General features: G+C 25.0%; 17 protein-coding genes across 17 annotated transcripts, besides 1 other annotated feature; 10 read left to right on the top strand and 7 right to left on the bottom strand.

Annotated features, from left to right (window-relative positions):
• Nucleotides 1-318: 318 nt before the first annotated feature.
• EHI_158190 (uncharacterized protein) lies at nucleotides 319-1,008 on the top strand (the record flags this gene model as incomplete). Its single annotated transcript, XM_645724.1, has 2 exons — nucleotides 319-795; nucleotides 844-1,008. The coding sequence occupies 2 exons, from the start codon at nucleotides 319-321 to the stop codon at nucleotides 1,006-1,008; spliced, it is 642 nt and encodes a 213-aa protein (XP_650816.1).
• A 58-nt stretch (nucleotides 1,009-1,066) lies between these two features.
• Nucleotides 1,067-1,474, top strand: EHI_158200 (zinc finger domain containing protein; the record flags this gene model as incomplete). The annotated part of the gene is made up of 1 exon (XM_645725.1): nucleotides 1,067-1,474. One exon carries the CDS (start codon nucleotides 1,067-1,069, stop codon nucleotides 1,472-1,474), a length of 408 nt encoding a protein of 135 aa, XP_650817.1.
• A 7-nt stretch (nucleotides 1,475-1,481) lies between these two features.
• Nucleotides 1,482-2,204, bottom strand: EHI_158210 (uncharacterized protein; the record flags this gene model as incomplete). The annotated part of the gene is made up of 1 exon (XM_645726.1): nucleotides 1,482-2,204. One exon carries the CDS (start codon nucleotides 2,202-2,204, stop codon nucleotides 1,482-1,484), a length of 723 nt encoding a protein of 240 aa, XP_650818.1.
• A 192-nt stretch (nucleotides 2,205-2,396) lies between these two features.
• On the bottom strand, nucleotides 2,397-3,512 carry EHI_158220 (uncharacterized protein; the record flags this gene model as incomplete). Its single annotated transcript, XM_645727.1, has 1 exon — nucleotides 2,397-3,512. One exon carries the CDS (start codon nucleotides 3,510-3,512, stop codon nucleotides 2,397-2,399), a length of 1,116 nt encoding a protein of 371 aa, XP_650819.1.
• Nucleotides 3,513-4,028: 516 nt separating this feature from the next.
• Nucleotides 4,029-6,245, top strand: EHI_158230 (uncharacterized protein; the record flags this gene model as incomplete). Its single annotated transcript, XM_645728.2, has 1 exon — nucleotides 4,029-6,245. The coding sequence occupies one exon, from the start codon at nucleotides 4,029-4,031 to the stop codon at nucleotides 6,243-6,245; it is 2,217 nt and encodes a 738-aa protein (XP_650820.2).
• Nucleotides 6,246-6,427: 182 nt separating this feature from the next.
• Nucleotides 6,428-7,952, top strand: EHI_158240 (fatty acid elongase, putative; the record flags this gene model as incomplete). The annotated part of the gene is made up of 1 exon (XM_645065.2): nucleotides 6,428-7,952. One exon carries the CDS (start codon nucleotides 6,428-6,430, stop codon nucleotides 7,913-7,915), a length of 1,488 nt encoding a protein of 495 aa, XP_650157.2. The 3' UTR covers nucleotides 7,916-7,952.
• Nucleotides 7,953-8,015: 63 nt separating this feature from the next.
• Nucleotides 8,016-9,671, bottom strand: EHI_158250 (T-complex protein 1 gamma subunit, putative; the record flags this gene model as incomplete). Its single annotated transcript, XM_645066.1, has 1 exon — nucleotides 8,016-9,671. One exon carries the CDS (start codon nucleotides 9,669-9,671, stop codon nucleotides 8,016-8,018), a length of 1,656 nt encoding a protein of 551 aa, XP_650158.1.
• A 144-nt stretch (nucleotides 9,672-9,815) lies between these two features.
• Nucleotides 9,816-10,547, bottom strand: EHI_158260 (uncharacterized protein; the record flags this gene model as incomplete). Its single annotated transcript, XM_645054.1, has 1 exon — nucleotides 9,816-10,547. One exon carries the CDS (start codon nucleotides 10,545-10,547, stop codon nucleotides 9,816-9,818), a length of 732 nt encoding a protein of 243 aa, XP_650146.1.
• A 132-nt stretch (nucleotides 10,548-10,679) lies between these two features.
• On the top strand, nucleotides 10,680-10,913 carry EHI_158270 (60S ribosomal protein L37-A, putative; the record flags this gene model as incomplete). The annotated part of the gene is made up of 1 exon (XM_645068.2): nucleotides 10,680-10,913. One exon carries the CDS (start codon nucleotides 10,680-10,682, stop codon nucleotides 10,911-10,913), a length of 234 nt encoding a protein of 77 aa, XP_650160.1.
• Nucleotides 10,914-11,750: 837 nt separating this feature from the next.
• EHI_158280 (uncharacterized protein) lies at nucleotides 11,751-12,920 on the top strand (the record flags this gene model as incomplete). The annotated part of the gene is made up of 1 exon (XM_645056.1): nucleotides 11,751-12,920. One exon carries the CDS (start codon nucleotides 11,751-11,753, stop codon nucleotides 12,918-12,920), a length of 1,170 nt encoding a protein of 389 aa, XP_650148.1.
• A 32-nt stretch (nucleotides 12,921-12,952) lies between these two features.
• EHI_158290 (uncharacterized protein) lies at nucleotides 12,953-13,561 on the bottom strand (the record flags this gene model as incomplete). Its single annotated transcript, XM_645057.2, has 1 exon — nucleotides 12,953-13,561. One exon carries the CDS (start codon nucleotides 13,559-13,561, stop codon nucleotides 12,953-12,955), a length of 609 nt encoding a protein of 202 aa, XP_650149.2.
• A 374-nt stretch (nucleotides 13,562-13,935) lies between these two features.
• Nucleotides 13,936-14,453, bottom strand: EHI_158300 (uncharacterized protein; the record flags this gene model as incomplete). Its single annotated transcript, XM_645058.1, has 3 exons — nucleotides 13,936-14,079; nucleotides 14,132-14,238; nucleotides 14,291-14,453. 3 exons carry the CDS (start codon nucleotides 14,451-14,453, stop codon nucleotides 13,936-13,938), a joined length of 414 nt encoding a protein of 137 aa, XP_650150.1.
• A 174-nt stretch (nucleotides 14,454-14,627) lies between these two features.
• Nucleotides 14,628-15,563, top strand: EHI_158310 (uncharacterized protein; the record flags this gene model as incomplete). Its single annotated transcript, XM_645059.1, has 1 exon — nucleotides 14,628-15,563. The coding sequence occupies one exon, from the start codon at nucleotides 14,628-14,630 to the stop codon at nucleotides 15,561-15,563; it is 936 nt and encodes a 311-aa protein (XP_650151.1).
• Nucleotides 15,564-15,618: 55 nt separating this feature from the next.
• On the bottom strand, nucleotides 15,619-16,824 carry EHI_158320 (peptidase T, putative; the record flags this gene model as incomplete). Its single annotated transcript, XM_645060.1, has 1 exon — nucleotides 15,619-16,824. The coding sequence occupies one exon, from the start codon at nucleotides 16,822-16,824 to the stop codon at nucleotides 15,619-15,621; it is 1,206 nt and encodes a 401-aa protein (XP_650152.1).
• Nucleotides 16,825-17,318: 494 nt separating this feature from the next.
• On the top strand, nucleotides 17,319-19,127 carry EHI_158330 (Ras guanine nucleotide exchange factor, putative; the record flags this gene model as incomplete). Its single annotated transcript, XM_645061.1, has 1 exon — nucleotides 17,319-19,127. The coding sequence occupies one exon, from the start codon at nucleotides 17,319-17,321 to the stop codon at nucleotides 19,125-19,127; it is 1,809 nt and encodes a 602-aa protein (XP_650153.1).
• A 671-nt stretch (nucleotides 19,128-19,798) lies between these two features.
• On the top strand, nucleotides 19,799-20,392 carry EHI_158340 (uncharacterized protein; the record flags this gene model as incomplete). Its single annotated transcript, XM_645062.1, has 1 exon — nucleotides 19,799-20,392. The coding sequence occupies one exon, from the start codon at nucleotides 19,799-19,801 to the stop codon at nucleotides 20,390-20,392; it is 594 nt and encodes a 197-aa protein (XP_650154.1).
• A 228-nt stretch (nucleotides 20,393-20,620) lies between these two features.
• Nucleotides 20,621-21,571, top strand: EHI_158350 (uncharacterized protein; the record flags this gene model as incomplete). The annotated part of the gene is made up of 1 exon (XM_645063.1): nucleotides 20,621-21,571. One exon carries the CDS (start codon nucleotides 20,621-20,623, stop codon nucleotides 21,569-21,571), a length of 951 nt encoding a protein of 316 aa, XP_650155.1.
• Nucleotides 21,572-22,138: 567 nt separating this feature from the next.
• Nucleotides 22,139-22,405: a repeat region.
• Between the last annotated feature and the right edge of the window lie 539 nt (nucleotides 22,406-22,944).

Here is a 22,944-nt window from a genome sequence, read left to right on the forward strand (position 1 = left end):
ATTTCTTGTTGTTCCACTTATATTCTCCATTACTTTTAAAGGAATAAAACAAGAATTAATTATTATTTCTTCATACATCAATTAACTGCCAGAAATAAAACAAAAAGTACAAATCCGTTGTTATAATATATTTTATTTGTTGTTTTGTTTCAACCCAAACCTTATTTTCATTTTGAACTAATTTTACTTTGTTATTTGTCAAATCATCACGTTAAACACTTTTTGTAATTAATAATGAGATACATAACAAATATAAAATTGAGGAATTTTATTAAAAAGAACTTGAAATAGAAAAGACAATTTATAAAAAGAATAGAAATGGGTGAAGATGCACTGGCATTAAAGATATTAGAATCAATAGGAAAAGCCAATGAGATTTTTTTTAGTGAGAAAGACCTCCAAGGATTTGGAAAAATCACAAATCATAGAATAAATGAGTTTAAAAAAAGTCTTCAAATTTTAGAAGATGCTAAAGTAATTCAGAAGATTACAAGCCATGATGAAGTTTATTATATTCCCCTAAAAGAAAAAAAATCTTCTCAAGGGGCAATAAGAAAGTCTACTTCATCAACAAAAGGTAGACTACGTGTATCTGTTACACCATCATGTAAATATAAATTAAATAGTCAATCAACCATTGACGATTTACCAAAAGACATTAATGAATTAAAGTTATTAAAAGTTGAATTAATTTGTAAGTATCAAAAAACACAAAAACAACTAAAAGCAATGGAAGCAAAAGCAAAAAGTGCAAAGAAATGTGAAGGAAAAAATCTGGATCAGTTGATTAAGAAAGTTTGTTTATTTTTTCTGTTTAGAACAAAATGTATAATAAATGAATAGTGGAAAACTATATCTCGAGATTTATTAGTTGACATTCAACATAATGAAATGTGTAGAAACGAAAATGGTGATCAATTTTCAATGGGAGAGTTAATCAAACGACTTGATATTGATTCTAGAGTGATTGGTTTTGATCCAGAAGCAGATGAATTTGTTGATGATTAATTAATATGTAGTTGTTGTGATTTTTTTTTTTTAAAAAAGAACTTTAAAATTTATTTTAATGGAACAAATATCTGAAACCATAGATTTAACTGATGACCACATTGATATTATTGATGTAGACATACTCAGAGAACCAGTTCAGAGAAGAAGGTTTGAATTAAACATTGACCCATTATATATTAAAGAAAGTTACAAAAGAAAAGGTTATAGTAGTGATGAAGAATCTGAAGAACAAATAAAAATAGAACATGGGAAAATTGAAGAGTTAAAACCAACAAAAGAGTTAGAAGGAATTAGATGTCCTATTTGTTTTGACCTTACAAGAAATGTAATGACAACAAAGTGTGGTCATTTATATTGTTCAGATTGTCTTAATATTATTTTTGATACTCCAGGAATACATTATTGTCCTATATGTAAACAAAAAATAATTAAAAATTCATGTCATCGTATTTTTCTATTATAATAGTAAATTAATAATGAGGGATCACTACACTAATTGACTGAATTTTCATTGGTCTTTGAAAAAAGCTCAAAAATGAAGCATTGTAATAGACAGTATTGATTATTGTACTTAACTTTAATATAAAAGAATTTGTAATCCAAAATGCTCCATAAACAGATAAGAGTAATGAAGTATTGTAATGTAATTTACTATATGTAACATCATTTATTAAAGGAAGTTGTTGTTTTGGATAAATTAATTTTGTTTTGTCAGGATCAAGAATAAATATATTATCTACTTTAAGATTAAGAATAGATGGCTGATTATGAAAACTAATTCCTATCACTTTTCTATTTTCCAAAAGGCAAAAGAGAATAATATCCTGTTTAAATTGAATAACCGAATTTAATTGTCTCTGACTCAATTCATCTTTTTGTGAATAATAAATTACTTCAAATGAACTTGTTTGAAACAATGCTTCTAGTCTAATTCTTTTAAAATCACAATAAAATTGTAAGTCAAAGTCATCTACCTGATTTTCTTTTATTCTTTGTTTAAAAGAACTTGCTTTATTATACTTTTTCTTAACAAGAGTTGTCAGATTTTTAGTCTTATCTATTTTTTGACATCTCTTATCTTCTTGGCATGTTGTTGTCTTTTCATTATTTGTAATAATTGTTGAAGGAATGTCGTTTAATTTTATATTGAAGAAGTAATTTCTTTTTCGTTCTGTAACTTCACAATTACCCATTGATATTTAAGATATTTCTTCATGTTCTTTAAATAATAAATAATTATCACTTCTCTATGTAGTTAAAATATAACTTTTTAACCACCGACAACTAAATCATCAGTATTAGAAAGAGATATTCTTTTTTGACTTATCAAAATTTCCATATTTTTATTAACTAAAAAAATATTTTAAAACAAATGAATAAATAAATTATTTTATTTCACGTGAATGAGCGTGAGAAACATGCTTTTGGAGTTTACTAGAACTGCCCATATCTAATCCACAAAAAGGACAAGCAAAAGTTGGCTCTTCTGCACAGAAATGTTTATTCACATGACTCTCTATTTGGCTCATAGGAAATTTCTTAGAACAGACAGGACATTCTAATAACTCATTGCTTGGTTTAATTTCAATTGATTTTGGTTTTATTGGTTTAATTTCAACTGGTTTTTTCTCTATTGGTTTACTTTCAACTGGTTTTTTCTCTATTGGTTTACTTTCAATTAATTTTGGTTTTATTGGTTTAATTTCAATTGATTTTGGTTTTATTGGATCAATTTCAACTGGTTTTTTCTCTATTGGTTTACTTTCAACTGGTTTTGAATCAATATGTGAAGGTAGTATAGCAGGTGTTGCAGATAAAGAAGATGGAATTATTGGTTGTAGATGAGGAGTAGGAGTATTTGTTTGATTAGTATTTGATGGTTTAATAACTACTGAAGGAGTCTGAATTTCATTGTTCATAGACTTAATATTAGTACCATCTCTGTTGACATGTTCAACAATATGAGAAAATATTGAATCAATACCTATTAATTGTTGACAAATTAAACACTTAATTGTATGAGGTATATTATTAACTGAAGTACCATCTAATTTTTGATTTCCTGAGTTTACAGATTTTTGTTTCTCTTCAAAGATAACTTGATTAATAAGAATTTTTTCATTTAAACTTTTAATTTGTTCAATTTCCTTTCTTTTATTTTCATTATCAATTTTTATTTGGTCAAGTTCTTTAGTTTTTATTTCAAGTTGTTCTTGTAACTGTTTAATCTTCTTTTCTTTTTGGGTATCTTCTTCATTTAACTTATTAACTAAATCTCTAATCTCGGTAACTTCTTTTGATAACATCATCACACTTTTGAGAATTACATTTTGATTTGTTATCTCTTTTTCAAGACTAATAATTTTTTCTTGCATTTCCAAATTCTTTCTTTGAGTTTCAGCACACTGAGTATCAAAATAGTTAACCTTTTTTTCAAGCTCATCATACACGAGAACTATTCCATTGTCTTTTATTTGAATATTGATTAATTCTGATGTCATTGATGTTTATTCTTTTTCAGATAATTTCTTTTTATGATGATTATTTTTCTTGTTTCGATTCGTCATTTGCATCAAAAGTTGTTCATGAAAAAAAAAAATCCCGATTATTTTCATATATTTTCTATAAAATAATATACCATTTCTAAACTTCATCATAAAGTCATACAGATAGATAAAAACAAAAATTAAATAAATAATGTTATTATATAATAACACACAAAACTGATAATTTAAATGACAATATTCTAAAAATAAAAATCTATTTTTAGAAGGGATATAAACACAAAAAAGAAAAGCAATTTCAAGAGTAAAAGAAATAAAAATATAAATGAAGGTTAAGAAGAAGAATGAAAACCATTGAATAAAAGAATAAAAAAATTGAATAACCAAAAATATTTTTGATAATAAAAAAATAAGAACGAAAAACTGTTATTAATCACTTTGTTCAAAACAAACAAATTTTTTTTTTCACGTCCATATCTGTAAAATTAAAAAATAAGATCCTTTCATTGTTAAATGCAAAGCATAGACCAATATCTTTTACCAGACGTATCTCTTAGTTCTAAAGAATTAGCTATTGTTACTCAATTAAATACATTAATTAGTGATCCATCAAGTCGAGAAAATGGATTATCCTTTATATTAAAAAGAATATCACAACCAATGTTCCGAGAATTTTTATTAAGAGTTCATCCACAATTATATACACATCTTTTAAAAAGTTCTAATGATGATTTTGGAACATTACAAGTATCTTTATTTATTGTACATGCATTATCAATATATCCCCATTTCATTAATTTATTAGTAAAATATGATATAACAGTTTTTGAAGACTTAAAAAGTTTATTACAGTCAAGAGATGATCCTAGTATTACTGCTCATACATTAGAAATTGTATTAAATGCATCTACAAGTATTGAAGATAAAACATTATTACAATCTCTTATTGACCCTTTGCTTTCTTTTTTTAGAGGAAATGTACAACATCGAAATTTAGCAGGAAAATGCTTATGTATATTATTAACTTGTTCAGCAAATCAAATTAGTTTCGTAAAACAAGAAGGCATTTATGCAATTCTTAATATACTTTATTCTCATGTTTATGATGAACAATTACTCGCTTCTGCAATGCTTCTTCAATTAATTAAAACACCAAATAAAGAATTAGCTGTAAAACTTCGTAAAATAGTTATTTTAAATAATGTTTTACAACTTATTAAACCTCTCATATCAACTGGTGGTCAATTAACAATTCGTGCATGGCAAATTAGTGCATTATTAACATTAGCAACAGGTTATGAAAAAAGATTTATTCAATCAGGTATCTTTTTTGATGCGGTAGAATTAATTGGAGATCAAAATGATAAAATAAAAGAAACATTACCATGTGCACTAACTGTTATACTTGCTGTAACAATTGATTCTAATCTTCTTGATGTATGTCGTGGATTTTCATTAGCAGATAGATTAAGAAATTGTGTTGAACATTTAAATCAATATGAACCATCATTAAGATTAGTGATATTAAATATTATTAGAAATCTTGCTGTTGATGAAGGACTTAGAGAAGAACTTCAAACAGTTAAAATAGCAAATTATTTAAAGACAAGTTTAAATGATAATAATTCATTAGAAAAAGCACGTATAGAAATATTAACATTATTAAAAGAAAATATAGAACCAACATCAGGAATTAATATAGGAAGAGATTCAGTTGAAGTAAAACGATTTGCTGATATGAATATGAAAAAAACACAAGCAAAACAAATTGTAGAAGAAATTGTTACGACTGAACAAGAATATTGTGAACATCTTAAATGTGTTGTAGAAGAAATAAAACCAAATTTTCAATTAGTTTTAAGTGACAAAGAAATTTATGATATTTTCTCAAATATTGAAGACGTTTCAAATTATCAACAAAAATTTCTTAAAGTATTACAAGAACGATGGGAACAACAAAAAGAAAGAGAGTGGGTAGAAATATCTGATTTATTTGAAAATTATTTTTGTGAAGAAATGAAAAACATTTATAAAGAATATATGACACGTTGTAATCAAGCAAATGACTATTATCAAACATTAAAAAAAGAATCAAAAAAAGTAAGAAAAGTAGCATTAGACTTAGGTATTAAAAGAATTTATATACCTACATTTTTAATTTATCCAATTCAAAGATTACCAAGATATTTATTATTACTTGAAACTTTATCAAAAAATGTACCTGAAAATTATGAAGAACATAATAAATTATTATCAGTTAAAGATAGAGCAAATAAAATAGTTAATTGGCTTAATGAAGAAATTAGAAAATATGAAAATGAAGTTTCATTAAAACAATGGACAAATAAACTTGAATTATCACCTGTAAATAATAGAATATTTATTGCTGAATTTCATCAAGTAATGGTTAAAGCAAGTAAAATGGTTAATGTATGCAGTATTATTCTTTTTAATGACATTGTTATCTTCTTAAAAAGAAAGAAAAATAAAGATAAAATTTTAAATCAAATTAATTTGATTGATTTAAAAGTTTTTGAAGTAGAAGATGAAAAAACTACTTTTATGTTAGTTTTTCCTTCTCCAACAAATAATAATGAAGATCAAAGGTATATGCTTTATCTTTCTAATGATGATGAAATGAAAGCTATCTTTTCTACACTTAAAAAAGCTGTTAACTTAGCAAAGACTCAAAAGAAAAATATGATTTCACGTAGTGTATCATTGATTTGAAACATTGTATTGATTTTATTCTTTCCATTCATTTTATTCTTCTTCTTATTTTTAAATGACAAATAGAAAAGAAATTAATTATTAAATAATAATATTGAATGAATTATTTAAAACTATTAAAAACCCTTGAATTTTCTCTTTCTTAACAAAAAAGATATACTAAAACTTAATTATTCAATTCAATGTCTTGTGAACAAGATAAAGAAAGAAGTTTAAAAGATTATTGGTATCCAAAAGAAATTGGAGAACAAAATGAAATTTTACCATCATTAAAAGCTAATGTTAATAGAGGATCACCTTTAACTAAAGGAATTGATTTTACAGTAACTACTATATTATATTCAATTCCATTGATAATTCTTTATATAAGTTATAAGACATGGTATAGTTTCCTTGATGTTAGTAATGGAATTTTTGTAGAAAATAATAAATGTGTTCTTATTGTTGGATTTGTAATTGTTCTTGGATTAATTGCAGGAGGAGTTTATTATTGGGCTACAAGAAGAAGACAAGTACTTTTAGTTGATTTTGCTGTAGCATGGCCAGATGATAATCTTAAAATTACAGCAGATGGAGTAAGAGATATTATTGTTAAATGTGGATTATTTGAACAACAATATATTGATTTCCAAACTAAACTTCTTTATAGAACTGGACTTGGAAATGAAACATATTTACCAAGACCATTCCATGAATATCCATTTAAAACAACTATGGCATTATCACGTGAAGAATGTGCAATTGTTATGAAAAATTGTTGTGATCAATTATTTGCACAAACAGGAATTGATCCAACTAAAGACATTGATATTGTTATTTGTAATTGTTCATTATTTAATCCAACACCATCAATTTCAGCTATGTTAATGAATATGTATAAATTAAAACAAACATGTAAAAATTATAATTTAGCAGGTATGGGATGTTCAGCTGGACTTGTTTCTATTGATTTAGCAAGAGATCTTCTTAATGTATATCCAAATATTAATTTACTTGTTTTCTCAACTGAGAATATTACTCAAAATTGGTATGATGGTAAAGAAAAAGGAATGTTAATTTCTAATACATTATTTAGAATGGGAGGTGCTGCTGTTTTATTATCTAATAAAAATTCATGGAGAAAGAAAGCTAAATTTGAATTACTTACAACAGTTAGAATTCATCATGGTAAATATGATGATTCATATCATGCAGTCTTCCAATTTGAAGATGGAGAAGGTAAAGTTGGAGTTAAAATTGGTAGAGAATTATTAAAATGTGTTACAAGAGCTTTAACACAAAATATGAATATTTTAATGCCACAAGTCATTTCATACAGAGATATGTTTAGATTTGTTATTTTCTTTATTAAACAAAAATTAGGAAAGATTGATGCTAAAGAAACCTTCATGCCTAATTTCAGAGAAACTTTCCAAGCATATTGTATTCATGCAGGTGGAAGAGCTATTATTGATGGTCTTCAAGAAAACTTAAAACTTACAGATGAAGATTGTATGCCATCAAGAGCTACTCTTTATCGTGTTGGAAATACATCATCATCATCTGTATGGTATGAAATGAAATTCATTGAAAGAATTGATACATTAAAGAAAGGAGATAAAGTATGGCAAGTTGCATTTGGATCTGGATTAAAGTGTAATTCTTGTGTCTGGAGAAAGATTTGCAACTAATAATCTAAAATTTTTATCAATTGATTCTTTTAAAATATTTTTTATTTGTTTGTTTTATTTGTTTTTAAAAAATAAAGTAAAATTGAAATAAAAATTTGATTTACTCAACTTGTGGCATCATTGCAGCTTGTTGTGTACCAATTTGACTTTGTTGTCCTGCATTTTCATTCTTAATTCCACTGACTACATCATCAACTCTTAATAACGTACATGCAGCTTCAATAGCAGTTTTGATACATTGAGCTTTAACTTCATATGGTTCCCATACTCCTAATTCTTTCATATCAACAATAGTTCCTTTCATTCCATCAATACCAAATGTTGAATTCTCTTTATTACTAATATGTTTTGCTCTTAATTCAGTTATTACTTTAACTACATCAACTCCACAATTAGCTGCTAATGTTCGTGGAATAACTTCCATAGCAACAGCAATAGATGAATATGGCCATTGTTTCTTACCTTCAATATTCTTAGCTTTCTTAGACAATGTAGTAGCAATATGCATTTCTGATGCTCCTCCTCCTGGAACTAATTCAGGTCTAGCAATTAAGTTTTTACATGATGCCATTGCATCTTGTAAATTTCTTTCAACCTCATTTAAAACATCTTTACTTCCACCACGTAATAAAATAGTACAAGCTGTTGATTTTTCACATTCCGAAATAAATGCATAATATTCATCTCCTATTTTCTTTACTTCAAAGAGACCTGCAACTCCAACATCTGTTTCTTTAAGATCTTCTGTTCTATAAACAATACTTGCTCCTGTTGCTCGTACAAGTCTTAAATTATCATTTTTACGTACTCTTCTTAATGCAGATATTCCTGCTTTTTGAAGATAATGTTGTGCAATATCTGAAATACCTTTTTCTGTAATAACTAAATCAGGTTTAACTCGAATAATATTTTCACATAATCTCTTTACATATTGTTCTTCTAATTCTATTAATTTACCAAAATCTGTTGCAGTTGTAACTTCAACATCTGTTTGACTTTCTCCTTTAGTATATTCTAATGAACAATCTAATAAAACAACTCTTGGTTTATCAATTCTTCTTCTCATTTTAGAATGAACAACATCTTTATTTAATACAACTCCTTTAACAACCATTGATTCACTAAATTCTCCTCCTGCAATTTTTTCTACACGAGCATATCTTTTAGTATCAATATCTTCTTTTCCTTTGGCTTTCATTAAATCTCCTCCTGCACAAATGGTAACTGCTTCAATAGCTAATTTACATAATATATCATTCCATGTATTCATAAATGTTGTTCCAATACAACTTCTAACAACTCCTGAAACAACTTTAGGATTACTTAAATCTATTGTAGTTGATATTTCATGTAATGATTCTAATGCATCTTCAAGTGCATCAAGAAATCCTGAAATAATAATTGTTGGATGAATTCCTTTTTGAATCCATGGTTCTGCTACTTGTAATACTTCTCCACAAAGAATAACTACTGATGTAGTTCCATCTCCAACAGTCTCATCTTGTGTTCTTGATAATTCAATCATATATTTTGCTGCTGGATGTTCTACTGTAAGATCTCTTAATACAGAATTTCCATCTGATGTAATAGTAACTCCTGCTTGTGGATCAATTAACATTTTTAACATTGATTTGGGTCCAAGACATGTTCGAATTAAATCAGCAACTGTTTTTCCTGCCATTATATTTGCTAATTGTGCTTTACGACCATTCTCTCTTTTAGTATTAGTGTTAAGAACAAGAACTGGTGCGTTCATTCAATTTCCCTTCTGATATTTTAGTTCATTTCCTCACTTTTATTATTCTTTTCTATTTCTTTTCTATTTTTTTATTATATTTCTCTAACTCTAATAAAAACCTGAACTTTTCAAATCAAAATAACAATTATTTCTCTAAAAATGTTATTCAGATTGTATATATCGCTGAATATTGAAATGATTATATTTCTTCAGAACTTCTCCTTCTACAAATGATACTCCAAGTCCTCTATAAAATATTTCTATCATAACAGTAACATCAGGATCTTTTAAATTAACTTTCCATTCTTTTGGCATCAAATCAGCTACATTTTTAATAACTATGTCTCTACTATAATTTGAGTTATGACGACAATTATATGAAATAGCAAATGTATTATACTTCTCTGTATGTATCTCATTTAATAAATCTTTTACTGATTTAAGAAGTTTTTCCATAGAAGATGCCATAACAACTTTCTGTAAAGGTACTATTTTTTGTGTTTCTTTCATTACTATCCCTTCTTTCTTTGCTCCATCAAATAATTGTGAAACAACTTGAATTGCATCATAAGGTACTTCACAATACAACATACATTCAACACCAGTATCATAAATAAAATTTTTTTTCTTTAATGCCTCTAACTCTTTTGCTAATTGCTGATCAATGTCATCTTTTTCATCATGTTTAATTGTATTATCTTCAAAACTTTTCTTTTCATCTTCAACTAAAAATCTATCTAACAAATCATTAACTTCTTTTTTACTTCCACGTTCTCTTTTAAGGTTATGACTAATAAGTAACCCAATTTTATTATCATACCGTTGTTGTATTTCATTAATTTCTTTCATAGCAAAATAAGACTTTTTGCATTTTCTCCCTGTCTTGTCATTCATTCTTCATCTTTTCCAGTCAACTTTTCATTATCAGAAATATAATTTATTAAAATTATAACAAAACTATATCTTCAATTTCATTAAATCTAAAAAACCCTAAAAGAATAACTTGAATAACAAAATAAACATAATATGACTAAAGGAACCAGTTGCAGAGGTACTAGACATAATAAAACTCATATTCTTTGCAAGAGATGTGGAAAAAGATCATGGCATTTACAAAAACAAAGATGTGCTTCATGTGGATATCCAGATGCTAAAATGAGACAATATGCATGGGGATACAAAGCTCTTAGAAGAAGAACCCAAGGAACTGGAAGAATGAGACATTTGAAAATCGCTTTAAAAAGAACAACTAAAGCTTAATTAATTAAAATGATAATGATTTTTTTTTATAACATTTTTTTTAAATTATTTTGTTTTTTAATAAAAAAAGTTAAAAGTTATTTATTTAAAAAGAAAAACAGAAATTAATATAAATAATTAAATTTTGTTAATGAAAGTTTAAACAACAGAAAGTTGTTGAATTATTTTTATTATTTAGTAATAAAAGAAATAATTTTAAAAGATGAAGTATGAATTTGGTAGTTATAAAAAAGTAAATTAAAATATTTTTCAATAAGAATAATGATAGTAAAAAAGAATAAAAATAATAAAAGTATTGAACAAGGGTTAAAAGAACTTAGTAATTTATTCCTTAAATAGAGATGATTTATTTATAAAATTAAAATAAAAAGTTCTTCGATTTTTGTTGATTTAACTTATTTAATAACAAAATAATTTGGTAGTTAGTAACATAAAAATAATAAATGAAATAATTTTTATTTCTTATAATAAAAAATTCTAATATTTTAGTAAATCATTTTTTTTTAAGTATAGAAGGAAATGATTCAAACTACTATTCTTGTTAACAAGTGATTAGGGATTTTTAATATCTGTTTAGTTGACTTGTTAAATGTAGTCATTATTTATAAAATATTCAGGACAACTTTTTTCCTATTTATTATGTATTTGAAGTATAACTCAGGATTTGTTTTTCAATTATTTGAGTTAATGAAGAAATTTCTAATTTTCAACTCAAACAAAACAACCTTCAAAGTTTTATGTATCAATAATAATGTTATAGATAACGGAAATAAAGAGAAGAAATAATAAAAGTTGGTATAAATTTTCGGTGAACTAAAAAGGTAGTTTATTATTAACATGGAAGAAGGAATGTGTCGTGTAGAAACATTAATCAAAAATACTATGAAAAAAATTGTTGATTATGAAGAACAAAGAAAAGAGACTGAATTAATGAAAACATATGAATTAATGAAATATGAATCATTAGATAAAGAAGATGAACATAATAAGAATTTAGTAATTGAGATACTACGTCAAAGTATCAATAGAAATGATATGAGTCTTGGGAAGTTAAAGAAATGGAAGGACTTAACTATTGAACTTTTTAAGAAAATTGAACGAATTGAAAAAGAAGAGAATGAAAGAAAAGAAGAAAATAAAATATCAATGATAAAAGTATTAGATTCTAAGAATAATCATCATGAACCTATTATTAAAAGAAGATGTTCTTTTATTAAACGAGTTAGCTCACCACGATCTCTTATTAAAGTAAAAGAATTAAATAAAAAAAGACAAAGCAACCGTTTTGAAGAAGTTAATAGTCAACCAATAGACCATCATTTAGTATTTTGTAATGATGAAATAGCAAAGTCAGTTTCATTAAAACGAAGAAGTACTGGACAAATGGGAATAAATAATCAAATTACAAATATTTCAACAGAACTTCTTTTAAATGAAGAAAAAAATATAAAAAAAGAAGGGGGTTTTAATGAAAGTATTAATGAAGGAATAACAGTTCAAATGATTACAACTTCTCCAAGTGATTTAGAAATAGTTGAAAATACAATGAAGAATTGGATTCCTAATGTTAATAGAATGAATTGTATTATTGATGATGATATTAATGAAAAATGGGATAAAAATATTTGTGAAAAAGTTCAACAATTACAAAAGCTTTATATTCTTTTTATTGATATTCATCAATTTTGTATTGGATTCTATTTTTCTATTCAATCAATTAAAGAATGGGAATGGATATCTGTTGGACAAAATTCTTTTGCTTTTATAAGTCAAAGCCCAAATACAATTTATCAATGTCCAAGAAAAGAAAATACTTGTTTGTCTGTTTGTTTTTATAATCATTATGGTTCAATTATTTCTATTGGATATCCTTATAAACCAATTCATTTTAACAAATCAAATCATTTATCATTATTATCTTATTTCAATGATTATTTTTCATGTCCAACTTCATTAATTACTCCTTCTTTACAATTAAAAAGAATGTTAGTTTATTCAATAAATTAATTAACTTATTGTATTTTTATAGTTTTAAAAAGTTATTCAATTATTACTGTTCCATTTTGAAAACCTCTAAGACTTTTTAATTGTTCTTCATCTTTTTCGTTAAATGTTCTATTACTTCTTGGATGTTGAACTCCTTTTAAAAGTGCTTTTTTGTCAATAATCAAATCATTACCTCTTCTTGATAAATAAGGATGTTTAATATAACGTACTTCAACTGTTTTTTCACCCCAATTAAATGTTTCTCTATCGTTAACTCCTGGACATAAATCAACAATAATAATTTCCTCATTGCCTTCAGAGTCATATAATGGTACTAATTTATGACATCCATTCATTGCTTCTTCAATAGAAATGTATAACTTATACACTGGTTCAGTTTTTAAATCTTCAACTTTAGACTCATTTTGAATAGAAGTATCACTTCTATTGTGTATTAGACTCTGGAAACTATCTTGTTGATATGTCATAGTAGAAGGCGTTTCAAAACCTTTTGAGGAATAAATGTTATTATTAGGAGATTGTGGAATTTCTATGTGTATTTCTTGTTTTGGATTAAGGTTATTCTTAATTTCCTGTGTTAATCTTATCACAGTATTACAGTTGTCTAGAATAGTATCTGTATTATGTATTCTTTGTAACATGTTATTAATTTGGTGTAGAATGAACTCTATTAAATTAAATACATTAATCATAAAATTGTTGATTTTCTCTTTATCAGAAGAATTAATTGCTTCTTGATATGAGTCTTCCAACAATTGTTTAATTTGATTGAAGTTCCTTATTTTAATTTGAGAAGAAGTTCTTGTATAATTTGTAAAATCATTTCTATACTTGCAAATATAGTTGTAAAAAAGCATGAAAAGCAAAGTAAGAACAGCACCAATTAAAATACCTGCAAAAAAAACACCTATACTGATAAGTAGATCAGCGTTCATTTATTTATTTATTTATTTTGAAGTTCCTTTTATTTTTTTTATGTATTTAAAATAAACATCATTTAAATAAAAAAAAATACTTAATTTGGAATTAAAACAACTTTTTGAGTTTTTGAATTTAATTTAACTTTCAATTTAGAACTAGAAAGTGATGACAAATCATTTGTATTTATTTCTTCTTTTTTGTCATATTCATGAGAAAGTATTTCATTTTTTGTTATATTCTAATTATTTATTCATTAAATTAATATAATAATTTTAAGAAAAATAACAAACAATACAATCTACCCATTTTTTTGCTAATTCAGTAGATGGAGCAATAAATTCAATTATTGATTGATGGTTTTGAAATGAATATTTAATTGCAAATTGATTTGGTTTTGCTATTTATGTCATTATATTTTTCATTACAAAGTAATGAAAGTATTTACAAACTTTTATGTAATGCAATCATTTTGATGTCAATTATAAAAAATATTTGTTGATCAGTTTTTTCATTACTTTGTGATGAAAAGATATTGTCTATTAATTTCCATTGTTGTGGTTTGCTAAATGTAAATGAATTACTTGTATTTCTGTATTGTAATATTCCTTCCATTTTTCTTATCTTACTTTACACAGACTTTTGAAGTTTTTTTCTCTAAAATAAAAAAAAAGAAAAAAAAAAGAAAGTCTTAAATTTTGTGTTAAGACGTGGAACTAATATACACTAAACTTACGTTTATTTCAGTGTTTCTTAATAAAGTTGGAACTAATAAATCTAAACCAAATAATGTTAACATTCATTGTTGGTATTGTAGTAATAATTGTTATTTTGTATTACATTTATATGTATTGCCGAGGAGGGGTAAATATTAATTTTCCAGACCTTACTGATAAAGTAGTTGTAGTAACAGGAACAAATAGAGGAATTGGATATGAAACAATTAGAGCATTAGCCAAGTTGAATGCAACAATTGTATGTTGTTGTAGACATGAAGAAGCACAAATTCGAGTAAATATGATTATTGGTAAAGAAACAAAAAATAATAAATTAGAATTTGTTAAATGTGATTTAATGGATTTAAACTGTGTTAAGAAAGCAGCACAATATATCATTGATAAATATCATAAAGTTGATATTCTTATTACTAATGCTGGTATTATGTGTTGTCCTTATACTCTTTCAAAGCAAAATATTGAATGTCAAATGGCTACAAATCATATTGCACATGCTGCTTTCATTAATTATTTAATTCCTGCGTTAAAAGAATCAGAAAAACCAAGAGTTGTTGCTGTTTCTTCATTAGCACATTTATTTACAACTAATAAATCAATTGATCTTATTGGTAAAAAAGAAGATTATCAACGTGCTTTTAGATATTTTGAATCTAAATTAGCTGTTGGAATGTTTATTCATCAATTTGCTAAAGAACATCCAGATATTATTGCTGTTCATGTTCATCCTGGACTTGTTTATTCTAATCTCTGGAGATATTGGTGTCCATGGTTAATGTGGTTTGTTTCACCATTCTTTAAGATTTTCTGGAAAACACCAGAAGAAGCATGCCAAACTACTCTTCACTGTGCACTTGCTGATGATATCCAAACAGGGGCATATTATTCAGATTGCAAAATTGCTAAACATAATCCAATTATTGACGATGGTATTCTTTGTCAAAAGTTGTACAAAGAAACTCTTGATTTGATTGAGTCTAATACTCAATAATTGAAAATTTTATTTCTTTTTTATTTTTTCTAATTGACTCCATTAATAAATTAAATTAGAATAACTGGACTAAATGACCAAGAACTTCAACTCCTTTGTTGATTGCTTTTACTGGAACAAATTCTCTTCTTGAATGGAAATTCATTCCTCCTGCAAACATATTAATACATGGAAGTCCTTTTTCGCTTAAATGTGAACAATCAGCACCACCTCTCATATACTGTTTTTTTGCTTCAACTCCAGATAATTTCATTGCTTCAATTAATTTATCAACAAGAAGAGTATCTGGAAGATAACGTTTCATATTACGATACTGCTCAGTAAATTTTAAATCAAATGATGATTTTGTATATCTTCTTTTTAAGAAGGAAATTTGATCTTTCATTAACTGAATAAAGAATTCCATCTCATTAATTTTGAATGATCTTACTATGAAACGGGCATGTGCTTTTATTACAGATCCACTCATTTCAGTACAAAGAATATATCCTTCATCTTCTTTTGTTGTTTCAGGTCGTTTACTAATTGGTAAACTAGTATAGAATTGAGATAAAATAAACCCAGCATCTTCCATTATATTATAAGCTTCTCCTGGATGAACTTCATATCCATTAATAGTTAATTCAGCTCCAAATGCATTAAACCCTTCATCATTATAAGTTCCTAATTCATCTCCATCAACAGAATAAGCATAGTCAAGATGAAGGTCTTCAATACAAACATGATCACAACTCTCTCCTATTTCTTCATCAGGTGTAAAAATAACCATTATTCTTGGATGTGGAATATTATCTTTCATAATTTTATTGAGTGTTCCCATTAAAATAGCAACACCTGATTTATCATCAGCACCTAATAATGTATCTCCTGATGATGTAATAATTTCATCTCCTCCATATTTTTTAATGTCATCTTTACTAATAACTGTTCCAGATGGTAAAGCTAAATCAGAAGTAACTTCAGTTGGTAATTGATGAATTATTGGTTTAACACCTTCTCCAGAGGCTTCTGGAGAAGTGTCAATATGTGCAAAGAATCCAATTGATTTTTTAGAACCATTTGTTGCAGGTAATTCAGCTTTTAAAATACAATTTTTTTCATCAAAAGTAAAATGTACATTTAATTCCTTTAAGTCTTTTTGGAGTTGTTTTTGCATGTCAAATTGACATTGGGTTGAAGGAGTGACATGAGTTGATTCATTACTTTGACTATTTATGGTGACGTATTTAAGAAATTTTTGAACTGCATAAGAGTCAGTCATTTTTGAAACAATAAAAATTAAACTTTTTAAGTTCTTTTATATATTTATTTGTTTTTCAATCTTCTCATTATCTTTTCTTGTCAAAAAAAAAAAGAAATGAAGAATTTAAAAAAAATAAACAAAACTAAAAATTTTGTTATTAAAAATAAATGTTTTATAAAGAAAAAAGATAATTCAAAGCTGAAACTAATTGATAAGAAATCTATTTTTAAATTAATGAAAATAATCAAAAAATACGAGAAGAAAAGAAGAAAAAGATTTTTATGTAACTTTGTTAATGTATCACAAAAAACAAAGAAATACAAACAGAAAATAACCCTAAAACGGTGGTTCATGAAAATTGAGAAAGAGAAAGAATCAAGGGAAATACAAATTGTATATATTCCATAAGAAAATTGAAGTATTTTTTGAAAAGACTCTTCACAGAAAATAAAAATAGGAAAATTTATAAAAAAGAAAAAATAAAATTTGTAGATCTTTTATCAAAATTAAAAATGACTGAGCAAAGACACATGTGTATTGCGACAACGATGTGTCCTAAATGTAGAGAGTTATTATGTGAAGAATGTTTAATGAAAGGAATAAAAGAAAATGGATGTTGTTATAAATGTAAGCAACCACTTACATTAGAAGAGATTAAATTAAAAAGAAGAGGATCTACTATGATTCATACTACAGACTTTAGTAATTCAGATAAACTTCCACCATTAAGTGCTAAAATTGGGAATATGCCAAAAGTTTCATCTGCTATTTCTCCGTTATTATCACCTGGAAGAAGTTTATCATTTAGTTCTAATGATTCATCATTAGCAGCAAGTGAAGATTCATTTTTATTAGAATATAAAAGTTCTGAAAAGAAAACAAATTCATCAGTTCCAAGTTCAAGTTATGGTGAAAGTGTTGAAAGTCAAAATTCAACAGGTAAAAGTTCATGGTTTGAAAATGAAAAAGATTATAATCCTCATAGTAATGCAAATATGTTTGATTTACCTACAACAGATGAATATATTACTTTTACTAAAGAAAGTGGTAGTAATGCAAAAATAATTCAATATGCAACATTAGAAAAATGTCTTCAATTTATTACTTCAAAAAATTGTGAAGATAGTTATTTTACACAATGTTTTGTTTATTCATTTAAATTAATAACAACAACTACAAAATTATTAAAATTATTAATTATTTTATTTAGTCCAAATAAACCAATTGATATGTTATGGAATGATTTTATTCAAAATATTATTATTCCAACACGTACACGTATATTAGCATTAGTAAAAATGTTAATTCAAGTTTTTCCAAATGATTTTAAAGAAGAACAAAATCAAGAAGCAATTAATGATCTTATTCAACTTTATACAACATATAACAAATCAATGGGTTTAAATTTACAAAAGTCATTTGACAATAGATTTGGTCTTAAAATGGAATGTGTTATTTTAAAGAGAAATGTTCCTCTTCTTCCTGTAGATGATAAATTTAGTGGAATTCTTTGTATTTCACCATTGGATTTTGCAGAACAAATGACTTTAATTCAAATGGAATCATTTGTTGAAATTCCTTCTGATGAATTTTTAAATCAAGGATGGACAAAAAAGAATAAAGAACAATTAACACCACATATTGTTAATATGATTAAATTATCTAATAAATTAATTCATATTGTTCAAACAGAAATTGTTATGCAACCAACATATGCATTAAGAAGTCTTGCATTATTTTATTTTATTACAGCAGCAGAAACAATGAGAACAATTCAAAATTTTGATGGAATGAAAGCAATTGTTACTGCATTACAATCTGTTTCAGTATTTAGACTTAAAGTATCATGGGAAATGCTTCAACAAAGTACAAAAAGTATATTTACAAATTTAGTTCATTTATGTTCAGAAGATAATAATTTTACTGAATTAAGAAAAATAATGAATATTGCAATACCACCAACAATTCCATTTATTGGAAGTACATTAACTGATTTAATTTATACAAGTGATGGTAATAAAGCATCAACAAATAATAAATTTAATTTTTATAAATTACGTGGAATTGGTAATTTAATTAAAGAAATTCAAATGAAACAAAAAACATCATTTTCATTTAATATTGCACCAAATGTAAGAGATTTTATCAATTCAATTCAAGTAATTTCTAATGAAGACCAATTATTTAATTTATCTCAAAAACATGAACCAAAAGTTATTGAAAAATTTATAGATTTAACAAAAAAACCTTATAAACATGATGCTAAAGAAGCTAAAGAACTTCTTAAATCATATCTTAAAAGAATAAAACAATTAAGATAATTCTTTTATTTGTTCTTGTACTCCCTGTAATGTTCACTCTTGATTTAATTCAATTAAAATATCCTTCTTTTTTTTTTTATTTATTTTTATTGTATTAAAATGAATAATTACAGAAAAGGCTTCTGTTATAAAATTAGGGTATATTTGAAGAAGGTTCAATAGTTATTTGTTTATGTTTTTTAATATCTATTTATGTATTTGTTTATTATTTAGTCTCATTTTCTTCTTTCATACTTCCTGTTATTTGAAAGTTAAAAATGTTGTTCTAAAAATAAAATCCATTTCTATTTTTATTATTTTTTGTCAGTTATATCATAAATGAATAATATTATCTATAATCAAAAGGTTATATTACTAGACAATGAATGTACAACAATTTTTGTTGGTTGATTAATTGAAAGTCTATGGGTTAACTAAAAAAAAATATATTTGTTCAACAGTTTTTTACACTCGAAACAATTTTTTAATATCAATTTCTAAATTTAGAATGTGTTTTAGTAACGATTGTTTGATTAAACAAAAGAGAAAAAAAAATCAAAAAACGACTAGATAGTTTAAAAATACATCAAAGTTGAAGGAAGTTAATAAACAGTGAATGATTTATACTACCTAAAATAGTTCAATAAACTATTATGGCATGAACTTAATTTTTTTTTAATTTACACTAATAAATGCCTGGTCATGAATATCGTGCTTATATTAATGAAGATAAAAAACAAATGAAAATTAATAAACAAAAAGAAAGAACAAGATTAATTAAAAATGAAGAAGCATCTCTCTTTGCTTTTTGTGTTGCATTGTTATCTCAATATTTTAAAATTGAAATTGGACTTCCACATACTCATTCAACAAAAACAGTTCAATTTGCAAATATCAAAAAATTATATTATGAAAATGATTATCTCAATGTAGAAGATTTTGTCGTTAATAAATTACAAGAACTTGCTGAACTAGATAGAAAGGACAATATTCCTGAATCAACTATATCAAGAAGAGTCCAAGAAAGACGTAGAAAAATAATGAAAGAATTTTTAGAAGATTTATTATTTGAATATGGCATTATCTTTATCGATAGTACTAATAGAGTTACTACCATTAATAGAACAAGTATTTGTACATATAAACTTAAACAATTTAACCATGAACATGTTATGGTAAATGGAAGAAAAATTGCTGAAATGATAGAAGAAAAAGTTAATAAAGAAAGAAATTGCTTTTTTGAAAAGAATGATTTTGATCATTTTCCTGTACAAATACGATACTAATATCTATAGATTTTGAATTGATACAATCGAGAATGTCAACAACTAAAGTGTGATACAATTTTATATTTTTATTTAATTTTAGTGTAAATTAAAAAATGTTAAAAATCCAAAAATAGAGAATAACAAATTTTTTTTTCAAAAAAAAAGAGATTTGTTTTAGTTAAAAAAAACCCCATTTTTTAAAAATTAATAAAAAAAAACTTAAAAAAATTAATAAAAATTAAAGAAATGAGTGATTATCTCTTGGCAAATTATAGTCATGAATATGAAAATGAATTTATGTATTTAATGATAGAAACAAGTATGGGAACAAAATTTGATAATAATGATAAATTACCTAAATGTCTTGTTATGGTTGGTGGAAAACCTATTATTCAATGGCAATTAGAAGTACTTGAGAAACTAAATGTTAAAGAATTAGAAATTGTAGTTGGAACGTCTGTTGTTGCTCTTGTTCAGTCAACCATTGGAACAATTAAAACAACAATTAATATCCATTATTATCCAATTGATGATATTGAATTTTTACACAATGGAGTTGCATTAAAGAAGTTTAGAGAAGATAATAGAGAGAATTTAATGAAATATAGAGATGTAATAGTTATTGGAACTGACTTATTATTTGATACCACTACATTTACAAATTTTATTAACCAACATAGAATTGAAAGTAGTTATCTTACGTTACTTACCACTGAAGAAAAAAGACCTAAACTAAAGAAAGGAGAAGAATTTGACGAACAACGTCCAAAAGATTTATTAATTCTTAATGAACAAAAAAGAATTTTTGGAATGATTTATGGTAATTGTTCTGATAAAATTGGTATTCCTTATGATGTTCTTGATAGATACCCTTCTCTTTCTATAGTTGATGAAATTCAAACATTACGAACATTTATTGTTAAAAGTACTGTCCTTGCACGAATGCCATATAGTGACAAATTAACTTCTATTCACAAAGATGTTCTTCCTCATATTATTAAATTATTACGTGGTAAATTTGGTCAAGACATTCACGAAAAAACTTTAAATGATTTATTTAATCATATTCCCTCTTCATTTGAACCACCTTGTATTTATGTTCTTCAAAAGACTGGAATGACTTTTAGAATATCTCAACAAGCTCAAATTAAAAAAGTTGAAGGAATGGTTAAGTCTCAAAAATTAAAGCTTTTTTGAGTGAATTGAGTGACATTTAATTTGTGTTATTTTTAATAAGAAAAAAAAAATAAATAAAATTTTTGAGAAAATAAAAAATTAAATAATTTAGTGTTAATAAATTTATCATTTATTCATTAATTAATGGATATTATTCACTACATGCATCATTAAAATAAATAATTTCTTTGTTTTATTTATTATTTAGTTTTTCTTCTTGTTTTGTTTGAATAAACTATTATTCTTTCTGTTTATTCTTTTTTTATCTTCTTCTTTGATTGTTATTTTAATTTTAAATAACTTCTTCTTTCTTTATTTTCTTGATTTTATAATGACTGGACATATCATTATCATTATATTATTATATATAATTTCACTTATTATTGATAACATCATTTATATCATTTTCATTGGGTATTATTCTTTCATATTATCTTATTTTATTCTTTATATTATTAATTAATATATTTCTTATTCAAAAACAATATCATAATCAAATAACAATTGATATTTCATTAATTGCTTTTGTATTAATGTTTGTGTTGTTTCTGTTTTCAATTTTCGAACTTAATATTTTGCAAAAGAAAATATTTCTATTGAAGTCATTATTAAAGTGTTTATGACGATGATTATGAATGAAGTGATGAGTGAAATGATTTGTATCATCTATGTTGTGATAGTTATGGTTATAATTGTTATTGTAATGATTAGCGTGATTATTCATGTATTTCTGTCAATACAGATAATACCTATTTTCACTCATTCTTCTATCATTTATATTTCTTGGTTGATGTGAATTTCTTCTTCTTTGGTTATTTGTTTTATATTTTTTGTGGTGTCTCCTGTAATGTATCTTCTTTTTGCCACCTTCTATCTATAAACAAATAAATAACAAATAAATAAGAAAGAATGATTCTTTGTTGTATTTTCAAATTAATTAATAATAAATATTAATAAAGTAATGAAATGAATATTAATGAGAATAATTCAATTTAAATAAAATGAAATAAAAAGAATAATGATAAATAATCAATATTTCAATATATAAAATATTATTTAACATTCATATTTCTTACATATATTAATTATTTCATTTATTATTCATTCTATTCAAATTAATGTTTATTTAAAATATAAACTATCATATTTTATATTAAATTATTCAAAATAAATTTAAATAAAAATTCATTTAATTTATTTAATGCTTTTAATTATTTCATCAAAAATACAGTAGAAATAAAACAATATCGTCTTTCTGAAGATGTTCAATCATTATTTATATTTATTATCCTTTTGATTGTTTCTTCTTTATGATGAATAGGTTTGACATGTTATTTTCTAGTTCTTCTTAGTCAGTAAATTCAATACCTTCTTTTACAACACAAGTATTTTGG

This window comes from Entamoeba histolytica, genomic scaffold (assembly GCF_000208925.1).
Source record: "Entamoeba histolytica HM-1:IMSS scf_1104750518675 genomic scaffold, whole genome shotgun sequence".
Lineage (NCBI taxonomy): Eukaryota > Evosea > Mastigamoebida > Endamoebidae > Entamoeba > Entamoeba histolytica.